The 18,675-nt window shown below is 46.3% G+C and overlaps 1 protein-coding gene across 15 annotated transcripts in view; it reads right to left on the bottom strand.

The window, feature by feature from the left end:
- Positions 1-18,675, bottom strand: part of scube2 (signal peptide, CUB domain, EGF-like 2) — a 229,035-nt gene that overhangs the window by 71,411 nt on the left and 138,949 nt on the right. For 13 of the 15 annotated variants that reach the window (XM_038808152.1, XM_038808154.1, XM_038808150.1 and 10 more), the window contains 5 exons: positions 18,314-18,430; positions 7,241-7,330; positions 3,091-3,213; positions 1,545-1,712; positions 829-1,032 (listed from right to left, as the gene is read on the bottom strand). In XM_038808152.1, the coding sequence (XP_038664080.1) occupies positions 829-1,032; positions 1,545-1,712; positions 3,091-3,213; positions 7,241-7,330; positions 18,314-18,430 (702 nt within the window). The remainder of the gene's footprint in view (positions 1-828; positions 1,033-1,544; positions 1,713-3,090; positions 3,214-7,240; positions 7,331-18,313; positions 18,431-18,675) is intronic. The other 2 variants (XM_038808163.1, XM_038808162.1) reach the window with 1 other exon arrangement.

The raw sequence follows: 18,675 nt of genomic DNA on the forward strand, positions 1-18,675 counted from the left end.
TTGTGAGTTTAATGAGTGTTTATTACTGCCAAACAACCTCACTAACACTGAAAGTTAATTATTACATGTATGGTGTCTTGTTCCTTCAGGTTTTGATTGCTGTTGGATATTTAAAAAATAATGTTAATTTTTATTTTCCGTCATTTTTTCCCTTTCTCTTCATCCCATCACTCTTTCCCTCTTTTTAAATTCTCTTTCTGTACTCAATTTGACATTGAACACTATAATTTACCCTTTCTTCTTAGTTCTTGCACTGTTAATTTCATAACCTTTCAGTTTGATTGATTAAGGAGATAAGCAGTTGCTTGTCCTGTTCACTCAGGTCCCAAGTGCACCATTTCCCTTGCTGTGCACCAGTTCGCACTTCCAGCAACTTGTCATGCAAAGAATCTAAAACACCTGTTTAACCAACAGCAGATGTTGTTATAAGTCCTGCTAGAGCAAAGGTGACTTATCAAACCTATAATGCAAAGACAACTTTTTACAGAAACAGACACAGTATGGTAAAAGGTCCACATGGGCATCATATAAAAACACTGCATAAACTTTCCAGCAATTGTTAAAGGTTGATTAAAACAGAAAATACACAAAGGCAGTATATAAAAGCCAAAATAACCATAATTCTGAGTATTGTATGATTTAGTAACAGTAATAATAATTCAGTATTTCCAAAAGTGACTTCCGTTATATTGTGAATTTTACACCAGAGTTTATTTCCTGTGTGCCGACCAGGCCATGAATTTCTAGCCTTTTTGATGAGTGGACAAAAGGTTGTGAAGGAGCAAGTGCAGAAGCAGAAAAACCAGGCCTTAAGAGTTTTGTACCCACCACATCTGTTGTTCTGAAGAACCTGACCAGTTCCACATGGCTCCTGTAAATCCACTGTTTTTACTGCTTTCTTAGCCACCTCATATTCACCGCCAGCTACACGCAGGTAGAATTGTTCTCTGTTGATTGATTTCCTCAGTGTTCTTGTTGTTTTTCTAAGCCTTTTCTCGGCCTTTCTTCGTGTGCACCCAAAGTCACAGGTTTCTACGAGGTAACAACAGAGCCAACCATACAATTATTTGAAATAGTAATAGTCTATTTGGCAGAATCTCGGAGAACCATTGACAATAACGACATGCTTTACTTATGTCGTCAATTCACTCAAAATTAAAGTTATAAGTACAGGCCGATCGGCACCATGGATATCAGTTGTTCGCAACATGGAAATGGAGATGTTTCCTTCAGATATGACAAGCCAAATTAATGGTCTTCATCTATTTTTTAAAAATATTGTACCCAAATAAATTCTGCACAGAGGAAATCTTTAGTTGGCTTGGTAGAATTCAAGATCAATTATTAAATGAAAGTAAATTTTTGGGGGTTCAACCTCTTCCAAGTTGAAGGTCAACATCTCTTCTAACCCAAAAAACACTGATTTCTAAAAACAGGAGATACTTTTATTAAAAACAGAAAAAAAAGGGAGAGAGATGAGAGAAAATAAACAATGCTTAAAAGAAGAAAAGTGTAAATTCACCGTCTGAATTTTTCAAACCAACCTGTCACCTCCTCGGGTTTCATTTCAACCTCAAATATGGCAGAAATGATTGATCCCTCGTTTGTCATTGCCTTGTGATTCCAATGGTCATGACTTTTCTTGAAGGAGCTACACTTCACATTTACAAAGTTCAGCTGGCAGTTCTTTGAATTAGGAAAATTATGTTTTTCTGTGTATTGACATAAAGACAAAAGAGCTTGATTAGTTAAGAGGAAAGCTTTTTAACTTGTTATCTAATCCATACTTAAGAAAATTGGATTGGTTTGGAGCAAATGTGAAAGTCTGTGATAAAATTTTGCTGACGGAACATTTAGGTGTGTATTTAAAAATACACATGTTTTTGGGATGCATAGCTAACTCATTAATCATCGCCAATTTCAATATAATTTGCTTCAGTCTTGCACAGTGGTGCCAGAGAGGTGAAGAGACTGTACACTGAATTTAACTGAATTATGGATTGTAATACAAATACTGTCAATACTGACAGCTGCTAGGTTTGATTTCTCTCGAGAATTTCATTCCCTTTCCAGCATGTTACAAAGCAGCCTTCTTTCATGTATGAGCCTTCTGGTTAGTATTGACAAGTTATCTGCCCTCAGGACAAATTAGTCAAGCCTGAACTTATACCCACCTAATGTCTACACACAAAAGAGATCACTGGATCAGGATCAGGAAAAAAAAACAATTTTTTCTCCCTTCTCTCCCTAAGTAATGGAAGCTGAAGCCAATTGCTGCACCCCAGTGTAACCCAGGTGAGATCACAGCACAAACCTGGAACCCTCTCCTGTATGGTTGTCAGCAGCACGGTAGCACAGTGGGTAGCACTGTTGCTTCACAGCGCCAGGGTCCCAGGTTCAATTTCTGGCTTGAGTCACTGTCTGTGCGGAGTCTGCACGTTCTCCCTGTGTCTGCATGGGTTTCCTCCGGGTGCTCTGGTTCCCTCCCACAAGTCCCAAAAGACGTGCTGTTAGGTAATTTGAACATTCTGAATTCTCCTTCAGTGTACCCGAACAGGCACCGGAATGTAGCGACCAGGGGCTTTTCACGGTAATTTCATTGCAGTGTTAATGTAAGCCTACTTGTGACAATAAAGATTATTATCATTAGTGGTAGTATTCCTGCCAACTGAGGCAATCAAGAAACTCGAAGTAAATATTAATTAACTTCCAGTTCTGCTATTATCTGTGTAATCTGTACAACTAACTATGTGAAAAATGAATGTATTTGGTCTCCAGTGAAGTGAATTTCAATTTGATAGACAATTAGTGAAGGCAATGATGAAAGACATGACACAGTCAATTTCACTCTGTAAGTAAATAGTTCACAGAGGAGAATAATACAAGTGATCCAAGCTTTAATTACTTTCTTGACTCACTTGGTCAAAAACAACTGAGATCTATTTTTCTTTTGATTCTTTGTGCTGGGAAAAGAGGAGTTGTGTAGATGGAGCAATAATACTCAGCGCAATTTTCTTTTGTGATCTTTAACAAAAGACTGAGCTAGCAGCCTAAAATGACGTGCCTTCCATACAAAATAAAGCTATATACCTGAAGAGACCTGCTTCAGGCTGCTCTTAAGCTTCTCTTTGATTCGTCTGAGCTCACATCTTCCCGCGTGGATTTTAAAAGTTGCTGTTGTTTTTACTGTTGGCAGGTTTGTAGCATTCAACCCTGGAAAGAAAGGCAACATTTCTTCAACAACTGTTCGGTTAAGTACTGAGAGACATTTTAACATGCAACAGACTACAACAGAAGCTCCAGGTGCACACTGAAGAATGAATGAAAACCTTCACGTTTGCAGAACTCATTATATGAAATAAAAGCAAAATACTGTGGATGCTGGAGTTCTGAAAGAAAACAGAAAATAGTGGAAAGATTCAGCAGATCTGACAGCATCTCTGGATAGAACACAGTTAACGGGGGGGGGGATTCTCCACTCCACCCCTGGCCGCCAGTGGGTTCTTCTGGTCCTGCCGCTGACAATGGGATTTCCCATCGAATGCAGCCCCCACCGCCAGGAAAACCGCAGCAGGGGGTTAACCGATGGCGGAACCAAAATATCCCCCCCCCCCCCCCCCCCCCCCCCCCGCCAACATTTTGGGCCTGGATGATTCTTCGCTGAAGAAGTCATATGGTCTTGAAACGGTAACTTTGTTTCTCTCCATAAATGTTGCCGGGCCTGCTGCGTTTTTTCAGCATTTTCTGTTTTTGTTTCATTTGATGAAATGTTTACTTGCACTGAAAGCCAAAGATTTTATATCTATTTGCACAATTTCATTGTGAATTTCATTTCATTTACTCAAATAATGGATTGCTAATTGAGACAATGGCATGGATTCTTCAGTAGGAATAATAGTGATTGTTATTGAAGAGCAAATCGGATGGTAGATATCCAGTTCAATATGGAAACCCGGAATTTGCTGCCCAATGTGCTTTGCTCATCCAGAAACCTTGGTTTTATTATATCTCACCAGAAGGCTTCACAAACACATGGATGGAAGGGTATGAATTTATGGTCCTTATCTGTTGATACCAATTAAACACACCAGAAAAAGTTAATGAATTTTTAATGGTGTGGAAAGTCTTGCTGCCAAACAACCTCGTTAGCAATGAAAATTTTTTTATTTTTTATTTACAAATGTGGCTTTTCATTCCTTCAGATTCTCAAATGATTTTGCATCAAATTAAATACTCTAACTTACACTTCCTGATTTAGACTGTATGTTGAATCTGAGTGGTTAAGGAGAAACAAATGTAGTTGCTAGAAGCGAGAATGCTCAAATCTATTTCTATTTGGGTTCTATTTGGGTCAAATCTATTTGGGTTTCCTCCGGGTGCTCCGGTTTCCTCCCACAGTCCAAAGATGTGCAGGTTAGGTGGATTGGCCATGATAAATTGCCCTTAGTGTCCAAAATTGCCCTTAGTGTTGGGTGGGGTTACTGGGTTATGGGGATAGGGTGGAGTTGTTGACCTTGGGCAGGGTGCTCTTTCCGGGAGCCGGTGCAGACTTGATGGGCTGAATGGCTTCCGTCTGCACTGAAAATTCTATGATTGTATTATTAGGGATGTGGTATCGAGGCACTTAGGCAATTACAATATGATTGGGCAAAATCAATGTGCCATTTACAAATCATGGAAATCATGTTTGAAAAATCTTTTGGACTCTTTTCAAGGATGTAACTAGGAAGAATGACGAAGGAAACCCAGTCGATATCATGGGCGGGATTTTCCAATAATGAGGCTATGTCCCCACACCGCCGTGAAAAGTGGCGCCAACCACTCCGGCATCAACGGTCCCCGATAATGGGGAATGCTCTCCTTCCTAGGGAAGTAGGTCGGCGCCGGAGTGGTCCCCGCAGCTACAGCCAGCGCGGAAAGGCCGGCACGAGTTCGCGCATGCGTGCTACGGCCGGCGTATTTCCGCGCATGCGTGGAACGGCCGTCATGATTCTGCGCATGTGCAGGGGTTCCCTTCTCCACATCGGCCCCCGGGAAAGATGGCGGAGCCTTACAGGGGCCCAGTGTGGAAGAATATAGGCCCCCACGGAACCAGTCTGCCCGCCGATCGGTAGGCCCCAAACGCGGGCCAGGCCACCATGAGGGCCCTTCCCTGGGGTCGGACCCCCTCCCCCGCTTTTAACGGCCTCTGACCGGCGCGGCAGAAATCCCGCGGGCGCCCGAGAATCTTCGGGGCGAATGGGGAAGCCGGCGCCGGGGCGCGATTCTCGCGTCCCCCCGCGGATTCTCTGCCCAGGCGTGGGGTCGGAGAACCCCGGCCAATGTATTCGGATTTTCAAAATGTATTTAATAAGGTGCCACACAAAAGATAATTACAAACAAATCTGGACTTCTGCGATTGTGGGGTGAGAAATTAGCATGGATTGAGAACTGGTTGATGGACAGAAAATAAGAATAAATAGGACATTTTCAGGTTAGCAGGCTGCAACTGGTGGGGTACTGCAAGATAAAAGCATATTACTGCGGATGCTGGAATCTTAAACAGAAACAGAAAATGTTGGACAATCTCAGCAGGCCTGACAGCATCTGTGGATAGAGAAAGGAGCTTGGATGACTCTTTGTCAAAGTGCAGGGTACTGTGAGGATCAGTACTTAGGTCTCAGTTCTTTACAGTCTATATTAATGACTTAGATGAGGGGACCATGTGTAAAGTACTCAATTTTTCAGTATTTGGAAGTTAGGTGGAAAAATATGCTGTGAAAAGGGATATAGATAGGTTGGATGAGTGTTCAAAAACACTGCAGATGGAATACAATTTGGTGAAGTTGTCCACTTTGGTTGTAAAAATGAAAGACCCCAAATCAATTTTGAATGGTGAGAGAATAGCAAATGTTTCTTTCGGAAATATCTTGAGTGTCCATCGACGTGAATCACAAAAAGCTAACATCTACAGCAAGCAATAAGGAATGGCATGTGAGCTTTTGTTACAAGGGAATAGGATTAAAGAGTAAAGAAGTCTTACTAGAATTATATAGGGCATTAGTGAGGTCATGCCTGGGGTACTGTATGCAACTGCGGTCTCTTCACATAAGGGAAGAGTTAATTGGACTCCCCAGGGTGATTGGGGACAGGGGAGGGTGGCAGCCTGGCACTAACTCTAGCACCTGGGCATTGCCAGTCTGATGCCTTGGCTGGACTGGGGGCAGAGACCACAGTGGTGTCATTGAAGGTGGGGGAATCAAAGGATCAAGACTGCCTTTAAAAATGGCACCCTGATCCGCGAGTAGTCTTTTTGCTAGGCAAGTTGAGCTCATCAGTGCAGGAAATGACGAAAGCACTGATTGATGGAGCGAGGCCAAAACAAACAGTTAAGTGCTGTTAAATTACGGGGTCTTTCTTGGTGCTGCAGGTGCTGAGAAACACCCCGTTAAACACACTCGTAACTGGACTCTGAACTCTTTCATTGAATGGCGTGGGCTCCAGAGTCCAGGATCAAATTCTAACGTGGTATTCCATCACAAAGATCAGTTAGCTGAAAACCAAAGGTGGTTAATTCACTTTTCTGGTGCTGTTGACTTCACATAATGAGATAGGCATGCAGAGATTAATCAGTCTCGTCGGCAATAGTACAGAATTTCCACTAGAAGCAGTGTAGATGGAGCCAGGTGTTCAACCTGGGCCAGAGCTCCTTGTCTGTGAGGCTGCTAGTTAGATGGTAAAAAGGCAGGCTGACTTTGCAGTATTGCAAAGCAATATTACTGATTCCACAAACTAAAGGGCCATGTTACATGACTCCCACCTTTCCACTCATCTGGTTCCTGTGATTGTTCAATGTTTCAATCAGTAAACTCCAGTTGGTCAACTTGGTTTATGCTATGCAGATGCCCTTTGTATGGCTCTCCTTAAATTTGGTCTGTGCAGCCCAGAGAGGGTCATTGGTGTCTCTTCAGAGATAATGAGGCACAATACTGCCAGGTAGCTTTTTTTGTTTGAGGGTAACAGACAGATGTTTTGAGACATCAATGAAGATATTTCTAGTTATATTTTATAAGAATATATTGGGTACGGTCTCAGTCCCCTCACAATTACTAATGGATCAACATCCCAAAATTCCCGACCTAGCCGCACTGTGAGTATAGCCACACCACACTTACAATCTTATTATCTTATAATAGGCATTGTAAAAATAGGTCTTTAAAGGAACAAACAATAACCATTTGAAAATCTTTCTTTTACTTACCTGAGCAATGTGTAACATCTTTTATGTTCTGACCAACATGCTGACATTGTGAAGACACGCCACATCGAATTGTGTAAGAATCTTCAGATTCTGCCAAATACAGTACATTAAAGAAAAAATTGTTCAATTGATAAAACTCTCAAACAAGAGTAGCAACTTCATAACTTAAGGCCAATGGCATTTATGGGGATGATTTTCTGGCCCTGTTACGTTCTGATGCAAACTCCGTTCGGGCTGAAATATCTCACGAGAGGGCCATAACATATGGCTGCACAGACCAAATGTAAAGAGAGGGCATCTGCATAGCATAACCGGAGTTGATATAACTTGTGATGGGGAGAACTCAGAATGTAATAACCCTGCTCCCCCAACTGGCAACGTAATCAGGTTCACGCCCAGGAAGGATGTGAACCTGATCACCATTTCAATCTTCAAAATGCTGAATCTTCCAAAAATGGAGACCAGATGAGATGACCACGTCAAGCTCTCAGAGGTCACTATAGCCACCGGGTGGTTAGGGTCCTGGAAGGGCAGTGCCCTGACACTGCCACCTGGCACCTTGGCAGTGCCAACCTGGCAGTTCAGGAGGAGCCTGAAGTGAGTGCGCCTGGAGGGGATGTAAAAAAAGGCGTGTAAAAAAGGCAATATTACAATAATCATGGAGGACTTCAATATGCAGGTGGACTGGGAAAATCAGATTGGTAGTGGATCGCAGGAAAAGGAATTTGTGGAATGTCTAAGAGATAGTTTTTTGAAGCAGCTTGTGACAGAGCCTACTAGGGAACAGGCATTTCTGGATTTGGTGATGTGTAATGAGGCAGATTTGATTAGGGAACTTAAGGTGAAGGAACCCTTAGGGAGCAGTGATAGAATTTACACTGCAGTTTGAGAAGGAGAAGCTGCAAACAAATGTGACGGTATTACAATTAAGTAAGGGTAACTACAAAGACATGAGGGAGGGGCTGGTCAGAGGTGATTGAAAAAGGTGCCTAGCAGGGAATACAGTGGAACAGCAATGGCAGGAGTTTTTGGGTGTTATTAGGGAGGCACAACAGAAATTCATCCAAAGGAGGAGGAAACATGCTGAGGGGAAGACAAAGCATCCATGGCTGACGAGGGATGTCAAGGACAGCATAAAAGTGGAAGGGGTGGGGTTGCGGGGAGCCCGTTGATGGACAGGAGTGGGAAGGGAGATTCCCATGGGGGGGGCGATGGAACGGCGGTAGTAGCCGGGGTCAGCAGGCGTCGCTGACTCAGGGGAGTGCAATGGGGGAAGCAATGCAGCTAGGGGGAGAACCAGGTTGCTGCTGGAATGGCTAAGGGGGAGCTGGAGTCTGTAGAGGAGGTCGGGGCGGGGGTCTGCCGCTGGGAGGAACGGGAAGTGCGGGGGGCGCGGGCACGTGGCTGGCCTAGGAAGTGTTATGGCTAGTCAACCGGGGAGGGGGTGGGCAGCTCCCTGATCCGGCCGATAACCTGGAACATAAGAGGCCTGAACGGGCTGGTCAAATGGGCCCGTGTGTTCGCGCACCTGAAGGGGCTAAAGGCAGATGTGGTCATGCTTCAGGAAACGCATTTACGTGTGGCAGATCAGGTAAGGCTAAGAAAGGGGTGGGTAGGGCAGGTGTTCCATTCGGGGCTGGATGCAAAAAATCGGGGGGTGGCGATCTTGGTGGGGAAGTGGGTGTCGTTTGAGTCGCTGAGCATCGTCGCAGACAACGGAGGTAGGTACGTGATGGTGAGTGGTAAGCTGCAGGGTTTGCGGGTGGTTTTGGTAAATGTATACGCCCCGAATTGGGATGATGCGGGGTTTATGCGGCGCATGTTGGGCCGGATCCCGGACTTAGAGACAGGGGGCTTGATAACGGGGGGGGGACTTCAACACGGTACTGGAACCGGCATTAGATCGCTCTAGGGCTATGACGGGCAGGCGGCCGGCAAGGTGCTGAGGGAGTTTATGGACCAGATTGGGGGGGGGGGGGGGGGGGGGGGGGGGGTGGATCCGTGGAGATTTGCGAGGCCACGGGCCAGGGAATTCTCATTCTTTTCCCATGTTCATAAGGCCTACTCTCGGATTGACTTTTTTGTAATGAGCCGGGCGCTGATCTCAAGGGTAGAGGACACGGAGTACTCGGCGATAGTCATCTCTGACCATGCCCCTCATTGGGTGGACCTCGAGCTGGGGGAGAGGGACCAGCACCCGCTGTGGCGCTTGGAGGTGGGGCTGTTAGCGGACGAAGAGGTTAGCGGGCGGGTCCGGGGGTGTATAGAGAGCTACCTGGAGGCCAATGATAACGGGGAGGTGCAAGTAGGGGTGGTCTGGGAGGCGTTGAAGGCGTTGGTCAGGGGAGAGCTGATCTCCATCAGGACCCATAAAGAAGGAAAGGAGAGGAGAGGGATGGAGAGGCTAGTGGGGGAGATGGTAAGGGTAGATAGGAGATACTCAGAGGCCCCTGAGGAGAGATTACTTAAGGAGCGGCGTAGCCTCCAGGCCGAGTTTGACTTGTTGACCTCCAGGAAGGCGGAGGTGCAGTGGAGGAAGGCGCAAGGGACGGTGTATGAGTACGGAGAGAAGGCCAGCCGGATGTTGGCACACCAGCTCTGGGAGCGGGAGGCAGCAAGGGAGATTGGAGGAGTGAGAGAAGGAGGGGGAAGCACGGTGCGAAGTGCGGTGGGTATCAACCGGGTCTTCAGGGACTTCTATGAGGGACTGTATTGGTCTGAGCCACCATCGGAGGAGGGGGGATGGGTCGCTTTTTGGACTGGCTAAGGTTCCCGAGGATAGAGGAGGAGCAGGTGACGGGGCTGGGGGTGCCGGTTGGGTTGGAGGAACTGGTCAAGGGACTAGGGAGCATGCAGGCGGGGAAGGCTCCAGGGCGATGGGTTCCCGGTGGAATTCTATAGGAAATACGTGGACCTGTTGGGCCCACTGCTGGTTAGGACTTTCAACGAGGCAAGGGAGGTGGGGGGGGGGGGGGTCCTGCCCCCGAGGAGTCTAGGGTGCTGATCTCTCTGATTTTGAAGCGGGACAAGGACCCTTTACAGTGCGGGTCGCATAGGCCGATTTCACTTCTCAATGTGGATGCGAAACTGCTGGCAAAGATACTGGCCATGAAAATTGAGGACTGTGTCCCGAAGGTTATACACGAGGATCAGACGGGTTTTCTGAAAGGGAGGCAGATGAATACCAACGTGCGTAGTCTCGTGAATGTAATTATGATGCCGGCGGTGGAGGGGGAGGCGGAGGTAGTTGTAGCTATGGACACGGAGAAGGCCTTTGATAGGGTGGAGTGGGGTACCTGTGGGAGGTGTTGAGGAGGTTTGGGTTTGGGGAGGGGTTCGTCAGCTAGGTGAGACTGCTGTACGAGGCCTCGGTGGCGTGTGTGGCCACGAACAGGAGGAGGTCGGAATATTTCCGGCTATACCGAGGAACGAGGCAAGGGTGTCCTCTTTCCCCCTGCTCTTTGCGCTGGCGATTGAGCCCCTGATCATGGCTTTGAGGGAGTCTAGGAATTGGAGGGGGTTGGTGCGGGGGGTAGGAACACCCGGTATCGTTGTATGCAGACGACCTGTTATTGTATGTGGCGGACCCGGTGGAGGGAATGCCGGAGGTGTTGAGGATCCTCAGGGAGTTTGGGGATTTCTTCGGGTATAATCTTAATATGGGGAAGAGTGAGCTGTTCGTGGTGCAGCCGGGAGACCAGGAGAGGGGGATTGGTGAGCTTCCGCTAAAAAGGGCAGAGAGGGGTTTTAGATACCTGGGGGTGCAGGTGGCTAGAAGCTGGGGGGCCCTGCATAAGCTCAACTTAACGAGGCTGGTGGAGCAAATGGAGGAGGAGTTCAAAAGGTGGGATATGCTGCCGCTCTCCCTGGTGGGTAGGGTGCAGTCCGTTAAAATGACGGTGCTCCCGAGGTTTCTGTTTTTGTTTCAGTGCCTCCCCATCATAATCCCTAAGGCCTTTTTTAAGCGGGTTAACAGGAGTATTATGGGGTTCATGTGGGCTAAGAAGACCCCACGGGTGAGAAGGGTGTTTGTGGAGCGGAGCAGAGATTGGGGGGGGGGGGGGGGGGGGGGGGGCGAGCTGGTGTTGCCTAACCTCTGCGGGTATTACTGGGATGCTAACGTGGCGATGGTACGCAAGTGGGTAATGGAGGGGGAGGAGCGGCATGGAAGAGGTTGGAGATGGCGTCCTGTGTGGGCACGAGCCTGGGGACGCTGGTGACGGCACCGCTGCCGCTCCCTCCAATGAGATACACTACGAGCCCGGTGGTGGCGGCGACCCTCAAAATCTGGGGGCAGTGGAGACGTCACGGGGGAGGTGGGGGCCTCGGTGTGGTCCCCGATACGAGAGAACCATCGGTTTGTCCCGGGGAAAATGGATGGAGAGTTCCGGAGCTGGTACAGGGCGGGTATTAGGAGGATTGGGGACCTGTTCATCGACGGGAAGTTTGCGAGCCTTAGGGAACTGGAGGAGAAATTCGGGCTCCCCCCGGAAATATCTTCAGATATATGCAAGTAAGGGCGTTCGTTAGGCGTCAGGTGGTGGAGTTCCCGCTGCTATCGGCACGCAGGGTTCAGGATAGGGTGCTGTCGGGGGTGTGGGTTGGAGAGGGCAGGATTAAGGCAATTTATCAGGTAATGCAGGAGGAGGAGGAGGCCTCGGTGGAGGAGTTAAAAGGTAAGTGGGAGGAGGAACTGGGGGAGGAGATCGATGAGGGTACGTGGGCGGCTGCCTTGGGAAGAGTAAATTCTTCCTCCTCTTGCGCTAGGGTTATACAATTTAAGGTGCTGCACAGGGCACATATGACTGGGGCAAGGCTGAGCCGGTTCTTTGGGAGTGAGGAAATGAAAATTGCTTATTGTCACGAGTAGGCTTCAATGAAGTTACTGTGAAAAGCCCCTAGTCGCCACATTCCAGCGCCTGTCCGGGGAGGCTGGTACGGGAATGGAACCGTGCTGCTGGCCTGCTTTAAAAGCCAGCGATTTAGTCCAGTGTGCTAAACCAGGATAGATGTGCGAAGTGTTCGGGGGATCCAGCAAACCACACCCACATGTTCTGGGCATGCCCAGCGTTAGAGGTGTTCTGGAGGGTCTAGGACAACTCATCGCGGCCGACTCATCGCGGCCGACTCATCGCCGCTGTCTCATCGCCAGCCATGAATTAAATTTGAAATACCACCGGTCTGAACTGTGATATAACTTGGTTCGCCGGCCGGTCTATCTATCAAATGCTTGGTGCGGGCCGTTCAAAAGTTACCCGCCGCCGACAGCTTTTACCATGAATTACCATGAATTACAATTTTTAGTTGGGCTGGCGATGAGTTGGGCTGGCGATGAGTTGGGCTGGCGATGAGTCGGCGGCGATGAGTCGGCGGCGATGAGTCGGCGGCGATGAGTTGTCCCATTCCCGTTCTGGAGGGGTGTAGCGAGGACGGTGTCAAGGGTGATGAATTCCAGGGTTAAGCCAGGCTGGGGGCTCGCAATATTTGGGATGTCGAATGAGCCGGGAGTGCAGGAGGCGAAACATGCCGGTATTCTGGCCTTTGCATCCCTGGTAGCCCGGCAAAGGATTCTGCTTCAGTGGAAGGATGCGAGGCCCCCAAGCGTGGAATCCTGGATTAACGACATGGCAGGGTTTATTAAATTGGAGAAGGTGAAATTTGCCTTAAGGGGATCTGTGCAAGGGTTCTTCAGGTGGTGGCAGCCGTTCCTAGACCTCCTGGCGGAGCATTAGGAGAGGGTCAGTAGCGGCAGCAACTCAGAGAAGGGGGGGGGGGGGAAGAAGGGAATGTTCATGTTTGGTTGGAGGTTTACTATTGTTTATTGGTTAACGTTCATTTGTTTATTTATTTTTTTTGTTGTTTCATTTTTTCTGCAAAGGGGCGGGGGGGGTGTTTTCTATTTTCCTTTTCGGTTATTTATAATGTAAAAATTTTGAATATAAATATTTTTTAAAAAGAAACAGAGATAGATAATTTTTTGATCAATAAGGGGATCAGGGGTTCTGGGGGAAGGCAGGAGAATGGGGATGAGAAAAATATCAGCCATGATTGAATGACGGAGCAGACTCGATGGGCCAAGTTGCCTAATTCTGCTCCTATGTCTTATGGGATGGGCCTAAGGGGGTGAAGCCAGGGCAGAACTTAGAGACTGACCCATTGGGAGGATCCTAAAGCCAGAAGTCCTGGTTGGGGGGGGGGCCTGGGAGTGATACCAGTGAGCCTTGGGGTTTGATGTCAGCGATCCTGGGGAAGGGGAGCGATCATTGTTTGGGGCACTGGCATGCCCTTCACAATGATGCTACAAAACATGCCCCCATCAAAAAAAAACACAAAGTATGCAAAGATCTTGACGGAAACCTGCCTGATTCTCTGGGGAGAAATATGCTGGCTTTCAGTCAGAACCTGACACGTTGCCATTTTTAGGGGAAATACCACCCCATATTTAGACATATTTAAAAACACAACTATTGGCTATTTAATATCTAAAAAGAATAATCAGAACATATTAATGTCGAGAATTTGGCTTTAATCATGGAGAATTATCCATTCAACGGGAGTGTAAAAATCCCAAATTTAGAGTAAGTACAGACAAAATGAAGAAACATGGGCTTGATTAGCATCTTTGGCATACATCAGGTGGGCAGTGGATGAAGCAATCTTAATACGTGCCTAATGTCACCAGGAAGAGTCCCAAACCATTCTGATGGCGAGATCTTTGCATTCAGCCTCGCCGGTAAAGCTCCCGCAGAATGGCTGGGTCCATGGCCACATCTGTCAAAAACCGCCCCCTGTAATCCTCCTAGCCACTCCCGGACCACCCCCCACCAGTCCTCCCAGCCCCCGCCAAAGCCCCCCCTGCCAGCGGAACGGCTCTCCCCCCCAAAAAGGGACGGTGCTGGAAATAGTCCACAGCCACCACGTGAGGTCCCCGAAAGTTGTGAGGACACCTGCCCTACACCACCGGGGACTTGGCCCATCGGGGGCGGAGCATCGGGGGTGGGCCTCAGGTGACGTCCTGAGGCCATCCCTACGGCGTGCGGCATACACCTCGAGTACACCGTTGTGGAGGGGGCGGAGCAACGAAAAAACGGAGCCACCCCTGTTTCCAGCGTAAAAACACATTCTCCGGCCGATCGCCGAACGCGATTTCGGCGCCGATGATCGGAGAATCCAGCCATATTTTTCAGGCCATTTCCTGTTCCATGAAGTAGGTGGTTCCACCATTAGCTGTCAAAGATAATTGCCTGAAAGCAGCCTTGGACCCCTAACACCATTATTGAATTTGATTTGCTTTGAATAATAAAGTTCAGAGGAGCACTGGCCAAATTAAATCAGACCCTTTAAAAACTGCAGCAGGCTGAAAGTCAGTTTATTTTTGTTCTGTCGGTCTCACTCCTACCTCACCAATGCTGAAAAATCGGGCAACAGAGGCACCAAGTTTGGGGTCTTATTGTGAGTCTCTCATCAAAATTGCATTGGAAAATGTGGAAAGTCAAGACATTTCTACAATCTGGATTTCATGAGTTCTCTCCCGCGCCTATACCAGGTTAGATATTTTATTGCACATTGCTGGGGCAGGATATTTATATTGACATCAGTAGAATACAATAATCAGTACAGATTCATACAACTCAAGATATTCCTACCTACCTAGATTTTCCTCAGTCTACTATGCCACCCCTTTTAGGCACTAATGAGCTAAGTGGACATGATGCACACTTCTTCCATTGTTACTGAACATAGCACAGCCAAACCAACAACCCTGAAGTGTTGGCTGCTCCAGAAGTTCTGAGTAAAAGCTTATAACACTGATAAATGCTCAATCTGGCACCCAAAATGTCTTCAGGCCTGTTAGCAGTCTTCTGCTCCAATCACTTCCTGAGATTTTCTTGTCTCTTTTTCTAAATCATGTGTGCTCCTCTCTGCAAAGTAGCCAAATATTTCCTGTTCCCTTCCTGGATTAGTGAGCTATCTATCAGCCCTCATTGAACATTGCTAGCTCATGTTATGTCGATGAGGAATGATAATGAAAATGGTACAAACCTCCCACTGGTGCCATCAGGCACAAATGGCACAAGCCTCCCTCTCTCCTGCTCCATAGCTGCATAATTATCTACACAGTTTCAATTTAATTCTGACATCTCTCTTACATGCATCTCACCACCACCATCTCAAGGGTAATTAGGAATGGACAATAAATATTAGCCTAGCTTGTGCCACCCACATTCCATGAATGGATTTTTAAAAAGCAGGGTGAGAACAAAGTGAGAAATAGGTAGAGTGGCAAAAGGCAAAGAGTGCATTTCCTTTGTTCCCATTTATTTTATTAAATTTTTATTATTTTGGTCCACGGACCCATAATCGGGGTGTACCTTTAAGCAGAAGATTCAAAATTATTCTGTATGTGTGTGTAGAGAGTGGGGCGGGTTAGAAAGAGGGGGTTCAGAAAGGGGTAGTAGATAGTCATTTACATTTTCTGTCCATTCAATTGTAATACTGTACATAATAAAATGTTACTTGTGTTTTAATATTACAAACTTGGTAACTATAGTTTGTTGGGCTCAACCAAAGACCTTGGGAATTTTAAATAAAATCTAATTTCACCTGTGTTGCGACTTTGAGACAAGTGGGGCTGGTATTGGCCGTGCACTAGTCCAGGATGCTGTGACACTTAGACATTCCCTTCTTGTTTTCATTCTGGAAATAATGAGTTCAGACTGGTATTCTTATTTCCCAGTTTTTACTGATATTTCATATTAAGGTATACAAGACCAGTTCGGGCCAGTATTCTTATTTCCCTGTTTTTACTGTTTTTTCTTTCAGGGGTCTCTGACTCTTTGCCTTTTGCCACTCTACCTATTTCTCACTTTGTATAAACTACCCTGCTTTTTAAAAATCCATTTATGGAATGTGGGTGGCACAAGCTAGGCTAATATTTATTGTCCATTCCTAATTACCCTTGAGATGGTGGTGGTGAGATGCATTCTTGAACAGATGCAGTCCATTGCTGTTATGGAGCGAGTTCCAGGTCTTTGACCCAGCAACAGTAAAGGAACGGCATTATATTTTCAAGTCAGGATGGTGAGGAAGTACTCACTACAGGACTCCGAGTCCCTGACCTGCTCTTGTAGCCATGCTATTATACAGCTAGTCCAATTCTGTTTCTGGTCAATTGTAACCCCCAGGATGTTACGAGTAGGGATTCAGCGATGGTAATGCCATTGAATGGCAAGGGGCGATGATTAGATTCTCTGTTGTGGAGGATGGTCATCGCCTGGCACTTGTGTAGCGTGAATGTTACTTGCCACTTGTCAGCACAAGCCTGGATATTGTCCAGGTCTTGCTGCATTTTAACATGGAGTGCTTCAGTATCTGCGGAGTCACAAACAGTGCCGAACATTGTGCAATCATCAGCGAACATCTTTCTGTTTCTTGTACCAATGCTTCTGGAACGGTGTGCCTTTATTAATTTATGAATCTATACCTTCCACCTTTCTGCTCAAGCATCCCCATGCTGTCAAACCGCTGATTCAAATTAATTGAATGAGTCACGGCTCCCTGGAAAGAGGGGGTCAAAATGTGCAAAGGTAATCATGCAGGTCCATGCAGGAGACTACAGCAGACTATGAATGATGTTTATGTATCTGTCCTTAAACTTTCACACAGTCAGGCACCACGTCCTTCACTATCTTAGCATGTAAGTGATAAATAAACTTTTGTTTGGTTATGTCAAAATGCTTAGAATTTGATCTGACCACATCATACCTTCCACAGCACACAGGCTCAGAAAATCTGAGCAGGAATATCTAGGGTTGTATGACTCGGATTTCACACTTGCTGCTTCCACTGGCGTCTGAATCTTTTGGTGTGGAGTGTTTTCATTTTGGACGCAATTGAAAAATTGTACCAATATGCGCCTGATATTGCCCTAGTTTGGTTATGGTTCAAGTTTCCAATAAAAATGTATTTGCATAATCACAAATGCAAGGGGCCAGATTTTCCAGACATTTTGGCACTGCACAGATTTAGAAATTGGAAAGAAAATGGCCACTGAGTGGCAAAGTTTTGCCTCCATTTCCACCTCCCGCAATTGTTTGCAAAGTAGGGTGGGACCCTTTGGAAACCCCACACATTACTAGTTAGAAGTTGCTAGCATCATTGCAGAAGTGGACATTTCAGAACTTCTAAAATTTTCAGTGAGACCACTGCAATTTGGAAAAACTCCGAAATCACACCTGCAGAGTGGAGAGGTGAACCATGGATTGGAGGTAGGAAGAGTGAAAAAGGAGGGTAAAATTGTGTTGACTCCTCTACAGTTCACCTTGAAATGCAGTACCCTGGGTATATCTATGTTTAGTAAAATGAGTATTGACAGTGCTGTGACTAGAAAAGTGACCATTAAATATTGTGGTTGCAAAGTTGTCACTTCTGACTACTGGCAAGCTGTCAAATGAAAGAGCAGCATTGTAAAAGTGGAAAGGTTTCCATATGCATTTGAATAGATCAACCTACTGGTTAAAGTGCTATTCTGCACTGCACAATATTGAAAGGCTAGCCCAGTGTGCTAGCACTGACCCTTCGAAAGACCACCCTACCTAGGCCCAATCTCCAGACCTATTCCAGCGAACCCATGCTAAGGGGCAATTTAGTGTGGCCAATCCACCTATCCTGCACATCTTTGGCCTGCGGGAGAAAACCGGACACGGGCAGAAAGTGTAAACTCCACACAGTCACCCGAGGTTGGAATCGAACCCGGGCCACTGGCACTGTGAGGCTTCAGTGCTAATTTAGCTTGGATTTTGCCAATATCATTGGCAGTACTGAACATAAATTCTATCCCTTGTCTTTAACTCCCATTACTGTCTCACAATTTCTTCTTACAGGACTGTGATTCTAGAAATGTGAAAATTTAGGAACTGCTTTCAATATTGCAATATGACACTCAGTACCCAATGCCCTCAGTAATCAGAGGACTATACAATTGAAAAATATTTCTAAAAATTAAAATCTGTTGTACTAAAGCTATATTGAATAATAAGGAAAACCTTTGTAACATTGCATTAATAAACTCACCAGCAGCAAAGTATACATTTGATTGGCAGCTCAGAGAGCACATAACAGCTCCACCTCTTTTAATGCAGTTAAGAAGGGCTTTGGCTGATACTTTAGTTGGTAGGAGCTTCTCTGCTTCTAAAGAGGATAAAAATATGACAAACTCATGGAAAACATTAATTACATAGTTACCACAATTAGCTTTCAAGTCAAATTTTACTCCAAATTACACGAAAGGCAGTATGCTGGCAAAATTCATCTTACGTCAACCATCTTCTGCTGCCCAGTAAAGGGAAGTCAACAAAAGGTAAACTGTACAGATTATAGGAGTATGATAAACATAAACAATCATCCAACACAAGTTTCAGAGGGAAAATATCAAT

Source organism: Scyliorhinus canicula, chromosome 9, assembly GCF_902713615.1.
Source record: "Scyliorhinus canicula chromosome 9, sScyCan1.1, whole genome shotgun sequence".
Classification (NCBI taxonomy): Eukaryota; Metazoa; Chordata; class Chondrichthyes; order Carcharhiniformes; family Scyliorhinidae; genus Scyliorhinus; species Scyliorhinus canicula.